Source organism: Mesitornis unicolor, unplaced genomic scaffold (assembly GCF_000695765.1).
Source record: "Mesitornis unicolor isolate BGI_N332 unplaced genomic scaffold, ASM69576v1 scaffold37515, whole genome shotgun sequence".
NCBI lineage: Eukaryota > Metazoa > Chordata > Aves > Mesitornithiformes > Mesitornithidae > Mesitornis > Mesitornis unicolor.
The window spans coordinates 69,854-83,841 of record NW_010186861.1 but is presented as its reverse complement, the minus strand read 5'-3'; the positions used below and the strand labels follow the sequence as shown (position 1 = coordinate 83,841).

The window sequence follows — 13,988 nt, the reverse complement described above, 5'->3', positions numbered from 1 at the left end:
TGGCGGGCGAGGAGCGCGGCCCCGGAGGCCGAGGGGGATCGCTGCCCTCACCCAATTTTGTCCTTAATTTTGTGACCGTGGGAGCAGAACGGACCGAAGCGAAGTGCTGCGATCCCGTCCTCGGTGTGGGCTAAGCACCGGGGGTCAGTCTTGGGTGCCGGACGGAGCATGGAGCTCCGGCTGCTCGGGTCGCTCCCCTGCCCTTGTAGGTGGTGGCAGAGGCTCTCGGGGGTTCGTTTTGTCCCGGCCAGCAGCACGACAAGTCACACTCTGAGAAAGGCAAATTAGGTTTTTATGGGTAGTGTTTTTCACAGCATCCCACATTTCATGTAGCACCAGTATGCACTGAATCAAAACTGTGACCACAACCGCAATTTGGATATCTGAAACAATACAAAGTTCTCTCGCACAACATAAATAAAGCTTTAACCTCTATAGTTCGATGGAATATTTGATCAATTCTGTTGGAGAAATTGGATTTCTCGACTGCGTTGGTGTGTTAACAGTCAATAAGAATTGGCTGTCAGGAATTACTGCTACCTCAGGATTGCTCCTCCGGCTTAATTTGCTATTCAGGCAACTTAAAACTGCTTCTGAATTAGATACAGCTAATCCTTGCTTTAGTGGTTGACAAGTTCCTTTAGTAGATCAGTGGATTAAGAGCTGGACATTGAGAATGCTCTTGGGGATAGTTAGATAAAAACACGAAACCTTTTTTCTTTATTTGGCAAAGTTACTTTAAAAATTAATCAGTACCTATTTTTATCCCTGCTATTAGAGAAATTATAAATATTTGTCAGCAGCCTGTTGCACAGGAGTCCAAACTGCAATAATAAACTGCTGCATGTTTGGCAGCCTCAGAACAAAGAGGCAGCTGTCTGGATTCCTGGGTCCTGCTCCTAACGCTGTCGTTTTAACATCACCAATAAGTACCGTGAGGCTCAGGAAAAGTTGTGAGAGTATTTTAAGGTTGAGAACTGTAAAATGTTTTACGTTCAAGTGATGGATAGTGCAATTCTCATGAAAGACAGGTTTTAGACTTAAGAGAGCAAGTTTATTTACTGAGAGCAGGTTGAGATACAGATTTTTATTTAAAATAGCTGGCAGATTTTCTCTTTTCTCGCTATTCTACAGAACAAATCTTGAAATTAAGACATACCTATTACTGTGTAGGCTTCCTGTTACTAAATGAAGCACGATGTATCTGACTGACAGAGTGTACAGATGCGGTGCTGGGTGTGACGTGACTCTGGATGAGCGGAACAAAAGTGCTCCTGGGGAATGCCGCCTAACGTGGGCCTTTGACATCTTGAAGCCTTCCAGTGCTTCTGAAGCAAGACTTCAAAGCGATGTGGCAGGCTCCCATGTATCTAATGAGTGTGTTGACATCTCGCTGTGTTGCTGCAAGTACTGGAATCCAGATGCTGTTCTGGTATTTGTCTTGTTCTAGCAAAGGAACAAAACCCGCCAACCAAACAGAAAACCCTCCAACAATAATTACTTGAGCTGATAAATATGACATGTGGCCAAACAGAACCGGGGTCACCTTTGTCCTGTGTAATAGGTAAAGTGATGCTGTTTCTGATAAATGCTAATAGGTACTGAGGTAAAGTTTTATCTTGTGTTAGCTTGTCTGCAGGGTACATTTGCTTTCAAGTTTGGATGCAGGTAGCGACAGGAGCTACCCAGAGAGTATAAATCTGAATAATCCATCAATATAGCACCTCTTTAGGCACCTCATTGCTTCTACCAATACAGAGAGTCCTTTAGAATAATGTCATAACAGTCCCAACTCCATAATTTGCTTACAGTGTAGAGTGCAAGGGAGTGGGGTTAAAATGACTGAAAGCTTGCCTACCTGTAAGAAGTCCCAGCATGCTTGAAAATGCATTTTTCTCTTCCATATGTTCCTGCACCTGTGAAAAGACAGAGCTAAATCAACGAGGTTGCTGTCTGCCTTCTGGAGTATCATCTAACTGCATTCAGAAATGAAAGCAAGATTCTTCCCCCCCCCTATTATATCTATTGGAAGGCTGTTTGTGAATTTTCTTCCTCCCACAGCTAGAAACAACTGTTGGTTTCCAGCTGAAATTAATTTATGGACCATTTATATCCATATTGTGCCAATCTTACTTCTTAACTAGTAATAGGTTTCTTGGTACCCTCTCTGACATATTTGTCAAAGACTGATCCCTACCAGCCTGTTTTCCTAGCCTCAGCAGGCTGTATTTCCTTTGCCTTATCATAAAACTGAATTTATGAAATCTAATAATAGGAGACCACAGCTCTTTTCCATGGTGGTTTCCCTTTGAATTAATCTTTCTTGTGCAAGCATTTGTGTTTGCAGCATTCCAGAATGTCACGCTCAATGCCACTAATACCTTATTTGATACATCCAAAAGCTACAATTATCTTCTTTGTGTCCAAAGTCTACATATTTCTTACCACTTTATATACTGAGGTCCTTTTATACTGTGGTTGTTGCTCGCTAAACCTCAAGCTTTTAGGAGAAATTCCTACTATCCTTGAGTGCATCACCATGGACTTTGTCCTGTTACCCCACTCCATTTTTGTTGGTGCAGTTCTAAAGATCATTCAGTTCTTTGTAGGATTGTTCTTATCTTTCTCCTTGTATGGTGCATGCCACTTCTGAGTCATCGCCAAACTTCACTTCTCTCAGTGACCTGAACGCAAATGTACGTGTGAGATTTGTCTGCAATGGGATTCTTGATAAACTGGAGCAGTAATTTCCTGCCAGGTCGGTGATCTCTATCATGTAACTGCTGTCATTTCCCTTTTAGCCTCTTGATTTTCTGAGTGTATGCATCTTTCCATCCCCCTTTTTTTCTTTCGTCTCCCCCCCTTTTTTTTTTCATTCAGCTCTGTCACGTCACAGTCAGTGTGCACTTTATTATCATCTTTATCAATCACACTGTACTTATTTGAACAGTCAATTATGATACCAGATACCATTAAGATACTCAATTTCTGTGCACTTTTCTTTTATATCTGTACAAGGCTATTACTCTTGTTAGGTCTGTCTCATAGACTTCTGCTATGTTTTGGTTTTTTTATGGCTAAATACTTCTTTTATGTGCCAGTTCTTTGAGTGGAATGTACTGACCGATTATGTGAACATACAAAGTAATTCTGATTCCAATACAGATAGGATTACTCTACAGTTTTTATGCATTAATCTTCATGGGCTCAATCTGCTATCATACATTTCTTTGGCCTCTAACAAAGGGGAAAATAAGACAATTGCAGAAGTACAGCTGTTTGTTTAAATATTGAGAACGAGTTGCAGAATTTGGCTTTGACAGGTAACAAAGTGGTAGAAGAAGAGAAAGAAGTGCGAGGAGATTGCTGAATAGCAGAAGAGTCCAGGATCAACTTGGGCTTCCTTCCGTATTATGCACATCTTTGTTGAGGTGGCTGCCACAGTACGCAGGGATATCATGTGTAAGTTATACACTGTGTATGAAAACACTGTGTGTTTTCCCCTCCTCACACAATACCTTTTTGTGTGTAGACAGGGAAAGAAGAAAGTGTCTTTTGAAGCTTAAGTTGTTTTAACAACTGTCTGTAAGTGACAATGTGAAAAATACTATTAACAACTGCAAAAATATTCCTGAGCGTGACAAATAATGATGGAATTTCTAAGTGACACATTTTCAGTGCAAAGGAAACAGAAAACAACACTTAGTACACCAGATAGCTGAGCATTCAGATTAAATGTATGTAAGCCTTAAAATAATCTTTGTAAACAAGTAATTGCATTTGTATTCAAGGTCCAGATTTCTTCTGTGTGTTTGTCTTTGCAAACCAAGATGTAGTGCCTTGATTTTTCAGCAATTTTTATATGCCATACTTGGATGCAGAGGCACAGAGAAAGAGATGTTTGCTGCTGGTGGAGAAGGATGGTCCTGGCTGTGCAGAACATGAGGGAAGGCCCCAGTTTTCCATATCTGTTGTCCTAAATGGTTCCATTGTTGTTCTGCAGGGGAAGAGGCACCTTCCAGTGCCATTCGGCACTCAGCCACTGTGGTTGCCATCAGCACAGTGGGAAGGTTTTACTCACAAATGTGTTTATGGAGCAGTTGCTTGCTGTGGGTTTTAAAGTATTTGCTTCAGTAGGGTTCATTTGGGCAAGTTTTAATGTGTTTGTCCTGCTTCTCTCTCCTTGCATTCTAGTCCTTTACATGTGATGGTGTTAATCTTGCTGTTTTTCAGTGGCCCATCTGAGGCTTTCCTGGGTGTCATCTATACCTAATCAAATGGAAGAGGAAACAGGCAAAAAAATGTTGTGTTCTCAGATCTTTTGAAGACTGGAGCTGTGATGCTGAGGTGGTGAAGCACACACATGTTAGGCCAAAGGTGAAGTGACAGAGTGCAGAAAGCTGTACAGCTGCAGTGCATAAATCCTGAGAGAGTGGACACAGGTGGAACAAGATGTGTGGGGGCATACGCATCTCATCTCCGTTTCTGTACACACCCAGTTGTATCTTACTGGTTCTGTGTGCCTCTCCCAGTTTAGCTGCTAGTCTTGCACATTGGTGCATCCCATCCTCTTAATCCCGATGGGAATTAAATAATTTTTAAGTTGTTTTTTTTTTGCATAAATGCTCTGATCTGTAATGCATGCAAGAGTGGTCAGTATGTGTTTCACACAGCTTTAAAATAATCACTCGGAAGTAGTCAGTGAACGTTTATTTTTCAAAATCTCGTACTTTCTCCTTCCAAACAAGCATATGCCCCTGTCGATCAGCACCTGCACAGGAAGTTTCACCAGATCACCACAATGAATTCAAGGCAATGTAATTATTCACAAGCCGCACAAAGCAGCGTGCTGTGTTACGGGAGCTGCGCTGAAGGTCTTTTTTCAGCCATCTGGTGCCTCCCTGCGACTCCTGGGCACGACTCTTCTGAATCAGCAGGTAGCTTTCCATTCCTTCCCTGGGACTGATGATCTTCCTGCTCTCCCTTTGTAAAGATTCAGGTGCAGCTGTGAATGCTATAAATAACTGTCTGGCTGAACTTATCCTGCTCCAAAGTCTCTTCCTTGTGCCTTTCCATTCACACAGCGCACACCTCACCATTGCTCCGCACCCACTCGTGTGATACATACGGCTTTACTTGCTGGTGTCCAGGAGCCTGTTGTATGGTTTCCCAAGCAAAGGCAGGGAAAGGATACATCCCAAGATCACAGTTAGCATGAGAATTAAAGCAATCAGAATGTGCTGGTGTAGGAAAAATGTTGCTGCGTGCAGCTTTTTACCAAGTCCTCTGTTCTCAAAACTGCAAGCGGCATGTAGTTTTCCTGACTGGGTTTGTTGCTGTGCAAGTGAGCAGGGTGGTATTTGAGCTTCACAAATACAACAGAATCGGGTGTCTTGTTTCTAAAACGGGCACACAATCTCTGTTGATCTCTACAGCGCTCATGCTAATGAGCAGGAAATGAAGCTATGTGAAAATGTAAATTATAGTAATGACAATAGTAAGGAGTGGAAGGAATTAGTGGGAGCTTGATACTTTGTGATCTCTTTTGGCCTGTTGGTATGTAAAGTGTAAAGGAGCTGTCATAGCGGTGTGATGGTGGGGATGGGCTCCCCTTTGGGACTCCACGCGTACCTTCTGCGTAACGTGTCTTTTGTCACTCCAGGCGCTGGCTGAGAGGATGCACTGCACTGGCCAAATAACCGTATTTGTATATATCCTGGCAAAACTTCAGGGACAGCAGTTGTATGCCAGCACAAGTGGTACCAATAAAGCTTCCTGGAGTAGCGATGACTTTAATGTAGGTTCAGTAAAAACTGTTTGCACAAAGAAAGGAAAATAATTTACTCTGTTAGCACTGTGTCCATCCTAAATGTGATGCTGGTAGGAGTACTGCAGGAAAACAACAAAACAGCCCCCCTAAATGTGCATTCTTCATCAATGTGTTTATCGTAGCGAACGCTGTGTATAGATTTTGTCTAAGAACAGCATAGGCACTGTTTAGAAGAAAAAGGATGACTGGAGTTCACACACAGTTTTGGTTTCTGTGCCTCTGGGATTCCTCGTGCTTTCCTTATCTCCCTGGGAGCTGGGTGTTGGGTGCTGGAGGATGCTGTGGCTCCGTGGGTCAGAACCTACCAACGTTGTGCATATTGTGTGTGGTGGTGACTGGAGGGCAAGCTTTGGCCTCCAGGATATTCAATTAAAAGGTGATCTTCAGAATCCAGTAACCTTCAACCAGTTGATGTTGAAAGCTGGTATTTCAACATATCCGTAGATAATGGAGTTCCTGTGCTGTCTGGTACAGCTTTTACTTTATTTGGAGCATTTCTTGTGGACAGTTAAGTTTATAGAGAAGAGAATTGCAGGAGGGTATGCTTTTGATTTGCCATTACTGCTTTTATCTGACATCTCAGATTACTCCATAAACATCAAATGAGTCTTTGAGTACAGAGTAGGTTAGAATTACACTATCATTATAATGAGTAAGATGAGGGCCAGAAAATTAAGTGATTGATAAAATCATTGAATGATAGTGTTGTGATGCAGCTGTTACACCTAGGCATCATGAAAGCGATGTCATTTTACCTCATTATAGAAATGTTAGATGAAGGAACAGGGTTCATGAAGAGCAGCACTTACCTCTTATTTCACAGCTTTCAAATGAGGCAGAGTTTACAGGAGGATGCAGTATGTACTGTACTTAAAGCACAGCTCTGGAAACAACCACAGAACTGCCAGGCATAATCTAATTGGAAAGAAATACTATAAAAGGTGAAAGAAAGAAAGCTTCTGCCATCTAGCCCCAAGAAATACCTCTCTCTGAACATCAAGCACACGGATCCAAGTGATGAAAGATCTGCCTTGCTCGTAACTATTGATGTTGCCAAGGCTTAGCAGTATCTGCACCATGCTGAGTCAACGATTCTTCACGTTGGAGGACCCCTGTTGAATGACGGCAGTATAATGCTATCAGATTTTCACATCTTTTAAATCTGGCGTGCTTTGCTCAGAAGTTCAGCGAGCATTGTTTTCTCTTTGAAATTCTTCAGCTGCGTGGCTGATGCAGTGTTTGACAAGTTCCCAGGAAGGCTGTTGGTTTTGAAATGTTATCTGTCTACACTTGATTTTAATTAAAAATGATTATTTCACTGTGTTTCCCCAGTTTTTGTTTCTCTGCTAAGATGCACTATACATCTAGTTCATCAAAAGATAGCTGTATAATATATGGCTAATGCAGATGCTGTTTGCACTTGAAAATAATTTTAAATGTTTTTCTTAATCTCTTCAAAGTTCAGTATTGCTATTGTAGCACGATTTGTTTTGCAAATAAGTGGTATGTATTGACGAAGCTTGTCAATAGCCATTTGACTTCTGAGGCTAAGTTAAATAATTCAAAGGTGGACCTGTGGTGCTTCTCATTATACATTCTCAGACTTATTTAGATATTCATTATCACTAATCTGTAATAGAGAGCCTTGACACTTTACTTATTCCACCCATGTACTGTTATATGCTCAGCTTTTACAAGCAATTATTTGGATTTCTGCAGATCTGGGTAAATCCAAATGCTAAAACCTTTCATACTTGATGAGGAGTGTCAAAGAACACTGCAAAATCCTTAGTTTGTATTTCTCGTTCAGCGTTTGGTTATACAGACTTCCTTAAACTGAATTATTTGCTAACTGTGTTTCATATGTGTTTCAGTCCTATAAGATCATCAATTTTGCTCCAAGTCTACTGCAAATCATAGTGTCAGATCAAGTTGAATTTCCAGTGCGTCAAGCAGGTAAGTTCCTTGTTTTGTTTTCTTTCAGTAGGAAGTCAGTCTGTTAGTTATTTCGGCAGAGTGTTGAGCTGTTGCGATCTAAGTAGATTCACGTTTGTTCTGAATGTGGAAATGAAAAATATCTGTCTTTGCTTGTTTCTTTCCTCCATGAGTGCCAGATAAAACCATGGGTATAGGGTCCTGCTTTGGCTTCCCTGTGTTCACAGTGATCCCTACTGGATTGCTGTGATACTGGTAAGAAAAGAGAATGATTTCAGCTCGAAACTGAGAACCCAGGGTTTTATTTTTCCTGGTGGAAGAAGCAGTGATCCCAAGACAAGTGGGAATTTTAAAAAAGTGCTTCTCATTTGAATACATGCATCTCTATTTGAATCCCTTTTCCTGGAAAAATGAAAGTTTCTGAAAAATGAAACCCACCCCACCATAGTTCCCTAGGCCGAGGGTAGCCACGTGTTCTGTGACGGTATCTGTGGTGTCCGCTCACAAACGTAGGTATGAAGGAAGGTCACATCATTGATAAGCTATGAATTTATACTCTGAGCATGTCTAGAATGACTGCCCAACTGTGTGTGTGAGTTCAGGTATGGTGATGCAGTTAACTTTAGTGTATACATTTTGTGTAACATCAAATTCTAAATTCTCACAGTCTATTTTAACTACTCCTATACAATATTTTTGACAGATACAGAAAATATTAATCTTTTTCAAGAAATTGATAAATACTGTTTCATTCACAGCTCTGCTTTTATCCTATGGAACAGCATTTCCCATAGAAGCGCTGTTGGGTTTTTTGTACAGATCCTGTTAATCCCCTAAGTGCATTGGGGCATGCTGACATATGCTGTTTGTCATGCTGGCGTTTATTTTTTCAAAGATAATCCAACTTTGAATGGCATTGTTAAACCATTCTGTAGTGAAGTTTGATGCTTAATCTAGACTCCGTAAGGTCGTTTTTATAAATTAATCTCTCATTTTAGTATCATCCAGGAAAAAAACCAAGTAGGTTGTTTTTTTTAACAGAGTAGGGGTATAAATTAGAAAAGAATGTTTAAATTACATTTGTAAGTCAACAGATTTCCTTGGCAGTTTTTTAAAAGCCAAGAATTTGTATAACAACAAGATTATGGACAAAGTAAATTAAAGTCTTGGGCTGGTCTTTCTGGACCTGTTTCTTGTCTGAATATACTGGCACATCATAGATAAAGAACTGTTTTTCCTCTTGCTCCTATAAAATATTTTACAAACTACATGTTTTCATAATTCATAATTTGTTATCACCAAGAAAAATGATTGTACCCAAGGATACCTTATTTATACTTTAAAGCCCTAGCTAGTAATCAACCAAAACAGTGCAAGGGTAAGAGTTTATTAAGAACATCCCTTTAATGTCTCATACCGTACCTCCTATGTTTCCTAAAGAATGCCTACAGGCATTTTAGTACTGAGGCATAAATGCTGCTTTATTTTCAGTTGAAGATTAACTTTATTTTTCATGTGAGACAGAAGGGAACAATTCTGAGGGATTATGGGAAATCCTAATAGTGAGATAAAGCTTAGGGAATTCACAACAAACATTTCTGTCTGAATAGGGGGTAGGCCACATGCCAGAGTCATACTGGACATTTCCCCAAGCAGAGAGTCCCATCTGTGTGCACAATGATTTGTTTACATGAGCCTTCCAAAACTTCACTTACTGAGCTGGAATAGTTGTTTTAGGGCTGAGTAAAAATGCAGATAAATAGATTTTTCATGTGCTTGTTTAGAACGTGGGACATACCCCGGTAGAAGCTAACCGAAATACTGTCCTGTTCTGTTTAGGACCAGGCACTTGAGCCTCATCTTGTGTGGAATCATAAAAAAAAATGGTTTTCTGACTCAGCTGTGCTTAGTGTCAGTTTAAGAACACATGCAGTGATTTTCAGTCATTATTTCAACTTTCAACTGTACTACACATTGAGCACAGAGTGATGTGGAAATGTGTGAGAATTAAATTATTATTTCCCCAATGTCTATCCTTAGCTGCCATTTACCTGAAGAACATGGTGACACAGTACTGGCCGGACCGTGAACCACCTCCTGGAGAAGCAGTATTTCCATTCAACATTCACGAGAATGATCGTCAGCAGATTCGGGATAACATTGTAGAAGGAATAATTCGTTCTCCTGACTTAGTGAGGTACCTTGGATTGTGCAGAGATATTTCTGTAGCTCAGTTAACAATCCTGCCTTGCCTCACCATTGTGAGTGACATCTAAAAGTGTGTGGAGGAAGAGGAATGGTAAGACATTTTTACCTAATTGGCTGTGCCATGCACTTTGGAGGTTGAGAAGTGCTGTTCTAGAGTATCCCAGGAAAACTGTAATTTCATGAGGAACCTCTGGCTCGGATCATAGCACGAGCAAATAATGTGTAATAAAAATGTACAAAATTGCATTTTGTGGTTGCTTTCAGCCTCTTAAGCATGTAGAAATACAAACATTCATTTTCAAAGTACAAAGCTAGCTGGTTTCGTGAGCATCAGTTGTTTTTGAATATTCCCTGATGGGTGTTGAGAGAGAGAAGGAAGAGAGAAAAGTAGCTAAGATGTTCTGAAATCAGTTTCTTCCTTAAAGTTAAAACCTCTGGGATTTTTTTTCTTGCTTTTCCTCTGCCACTTCCCAGAACTCTTTCAGTGCTGTCAAAATATGTATGATACTTATGCAATATGTGTATTGTGGCCAATAAACCAAGGTTTGGGATCTATCCTTTAATATTAAACAGTATGCCATGATCTTCTTTACTTACAATGTATTTCCTTTTCCCTCCTGCCATAGAGCCCAGCTGACAATGTGCCTCCGTGCTATCATTAAACATGACTTTCCTGGCCATTGGACAGCCGTTGTGGACAAGATAGGCTACTACCTGCAGTCTCAGAACAGTGGGAGCTGGCTTGGAAGCCTTCTATGCCTGTATCAGCTGGTGAAGACGTACGAGTAAGTTGATGTCCATCAGTAGATGAAGGATCAGTACTTTTAGTCTCAGCTAATTACTGAGACTGATATTCTTAAGAGCAATGGCAGCTTTACAAGGAATTCAGATGGAAAATGGGAATTGATAATTGTGATATGCTTCCTTTCTTGCAAATAAATGAAAACTATTCATCATCTTTATATCATCAGTGAATTGAAAGCATAGATGCCAGCAATAGTACGTATGAATTTAGTGACATTTTTGTCTCGAGGCTTTGTACTTTTGATCTGATTTAACCCATCTATGAAAAAATTCTTAAATGTTTATGACTTCTTTTGATTGAAGGTTCTCCAAATGCTGGATATATGAATGCAAATTATTTTCTACTTTTATGTCATGAATACAGTACTGTCATTGTCATATGCCCCTATTGCATACTGTTACCCGTACCATCCTCCTAATAGTCTAAATCCACAAACCGTAAATTAGTAGAAGTGCAGTGTGCTCTCTCACTCATTTTGAAAAAAAATTAAATTATCTGGTGTTAAAAACACATATATAAACACACAAAAGAAATGAAAATGAAGGAAGGGAGAATCTTGCTGAAACAAAGGAGTTGTCTTTCCCTTTCAACGGCTGTTCGGTCATATTTGTTCAGCACCCAACTTGGGTTTGGCATTGGTATGCATGTCAGAAATCCAAGTCTCTGCTCCTGTGAGCTTACAATTCAGTAGTAAAGAAGATTAGTTCTTCCTCCCAATAGCTGCATTTTTATAAGGTGATGTTTGTTGTTTTTCATTTTTCTATTTATAAATTAGAGAATTTGCACAAATGGTTGAGGTGGGTGGCTAGAGGGGAAGAAGGTGAATGAGTGAGTGCTGGATATTAATTTTATTTTATTTTTTTTAATTAGGGTACAAAAGTTAAGTAGCTGGTGGGGAATAAGCATTAGAATCTCCAGTGTGTAGATCCTGGACCAACATTTTTGTTTCCTTTGCAGATACAAAAAAGCAGAGGAGCGAGATCCTCTCATAGCAGCAATGCAAATATTTTTGCCTCGGATTCAGCAGCAGATGATCCAGCTTCTGCCTGATAACTCCCACTACTCTGTATCGCTTCAGAAACAGATCTTAAAAATCTTCTATGCTCTTGTTCAGGTTGGCATCTGTGTACAGGAAAACTGAAACTTTTACTTTGCTGGGCACAGCCACCCCCTTCAGTACACTCATGGGTGTGATTGAATAAGAATGCCAATTCGGATGGGAAAAGTCATGTACAATAAATACCTTTTACAAAAATGTGATCTATATAGATTTTTGTACGTAAAACTGGATTCATGATCACCTAGATTAAATTTTTAGTGAACGTAGGTACATATCCTGACTGTAAGCTTGCTGAAGATATGTTCCTATTTATATAAAGTCATGCATAACCTGATATAAACTATGTGAGTTTCTGGACTCTGCTGGTTGGCCTCTGAACATGGCAGTAGTGCATATTGTACAAGACGTGTCAAATAGCATACTTCAGTAGGTGGTGTTTCTCATTATCTTCTGAAGATTTGGCAGAAATAATTTATTGAGGCACATGCATTTTACAGAGGTGAGTGTGGTAAAAGAAGTACTTTTAGAGAATGAGAAACAAACCAAGATCCTACAGAAGAGGCAGCCTGAAAAGTCTTACTGGGTGTTAAAAAGCTAAAATAGTTTGTTACTAGATGGGGTGAGGATTAAAAAGATCCCAAGAGCCTATTCTACTTTTCAATAGCTTGCCTGAAAGTTATCACTTTGCTTTGGATTTTGTAGAGAAGATTTACTAGATAGTAGCTAGGTAGTAATTAGGATTACATTTCACTTACTAAAATGCTGTTGGTTTATCCAAACCCTGTAGTATAGTTATTGCTATAGTCCCAAAAAAAGTTAGCTGGGCTATTGTGAAGAAGATTTAAAAATAAAAAGAATTAGCAAGTTCCCAGACCAAAGAACTTTCTTAAATAGTGTCTGCTCAGAAATTCCTCTGTAAATGGTACCAAGAAGGAGGTAATTAGAGTAGTATTGATATCTAACCTAATTAAATTTTTTTACTTAAAACCTCATCTTTCTCAGAATGTAACTACTACATCTACCTTTTTCAGAAAAACAGTATTTCATGGCTGTGGGTTTTTTCCTTATTTCAGTATGCGTTGCCACTCCAGTTGGTGAACAACCAGACTATGACTCAGTGGATGGAGATCTTCCGTACGATCATTGATAGAAACGTTCCTCCTGTGAGTTTCAGTTTTGTAAGGACTCTTGATACTTGTGAGTTGGCATTTGAGGAACAGTCAGTGTGAAGATTTTCTAAGTGTTCTCTTTTTTTAAGATGTCATCTATTTAAGATTCTTATCCTTAAAATAAGTGGTATTTCTGACAGAAATGCGGTAAGATCATGTAAGGTGTCAGAATTTCATTGAGGTAGTGACACCATTGGAGTAAACTCCAATCTGGGCTATTTTGGAAGTTTCCAAATACTTTAGCCCATTTCTCTCAAACAGGGATCTAAAGCTCATCATAAACCCATCATTTGTCTCCACTCCTCTTTTTCTTTCACCCATCATTCATATTTCTTGAAGAACAAAATAAGAACAGTAATTAAATTATTACTTGTTTGTGTGCAACATTAACTGGCATTTCCTAAGTTTTTTATAAACCTGTGTTATTTGACAACCTTAACATTGTTTTAATAGCTTTTGCATTAGTATGTGGTTAGGGTGTATAAACTTAGTATCATGCCTTATTTTTAAACCAGAGTGCATACCTCTGTGTAATGTTCAAGTATATGTGAGCACTTAAGTTTTTTAAATATGCATAATTTTGAAATTTGAAGTAGAGGCATTGTACAGATGTTGCACATTTACAGTTATAATGACTAATTAAGATACCTGAAAGTTCCTGAATGTTTGATAACTGTTAACAGAACCAAAGGTTTAATCAATGCTGTCCATTTATGTTAGTTTATTCAGCAAGGTATTAGTTTATTCAGCAAAGTATCACTTCTCTCAACGATACACACAACTAATTTAAAATAAATGTATGTATTTACAGGAGACTTTGCAAATTGATGAAGATGACAGACCGGAGCTGGTGTGGTGGAAATGCAAGAAGTGGGCATTGCATATTGTAGCTCGTCTTTTTGAACGGTAACAAACTGATTAAAAACTAAGTTGGAGTTCTGTAACCTTACTTGAGGCGCAATTAGACAAGACAGTTTATTA

The 13,988-nt window shown here is 39.4% G+C and overlaps 1 protein-coding gene across 1 annotated transcript in view; it reads left to right on the top strand.

Moving 5' to 3' along the window:
- The first annotated feature begins 1,198 nt into the window (after nt 1–1,198).
- IPO8 (importin 8) overlaps nt 1,199–13,988 on the top strand; it is a 41,217-nt gene continuing 28,427 nt past the window's right edge. Inside the window, exons 1-8 of the mRNA XM_010185263.1 lie at nt 1,199–1,432; nt 5,663–5,797; nt 7,705–7,786; nt 9,806–9,962; nt 10,600–10,758; nt 11,736–11,892; nt 12,912–13,001; nt 13,819–13,913. Of these exons, the coding sequence (XP_010183565.1) occupies nt 1,199–1,432; nt 5,663–5,797; nt 7,705–7,786; nt 9,806–9,962; nt 10,600–10,758; nt 11,736–11,892; nt 12,912–13,001; nt 13,819–13,913 (1,109 nt within the window). The remainder of the gene's footprint in view (nt 1,433–5,662; nt 5,798–7,704; nt 7,787–9,805; nt 9,963–10,599; nt 10,759–11,735; nt 11,893–12,911; nt 13,002–13,818; nt 13,914–13,988) is intronic.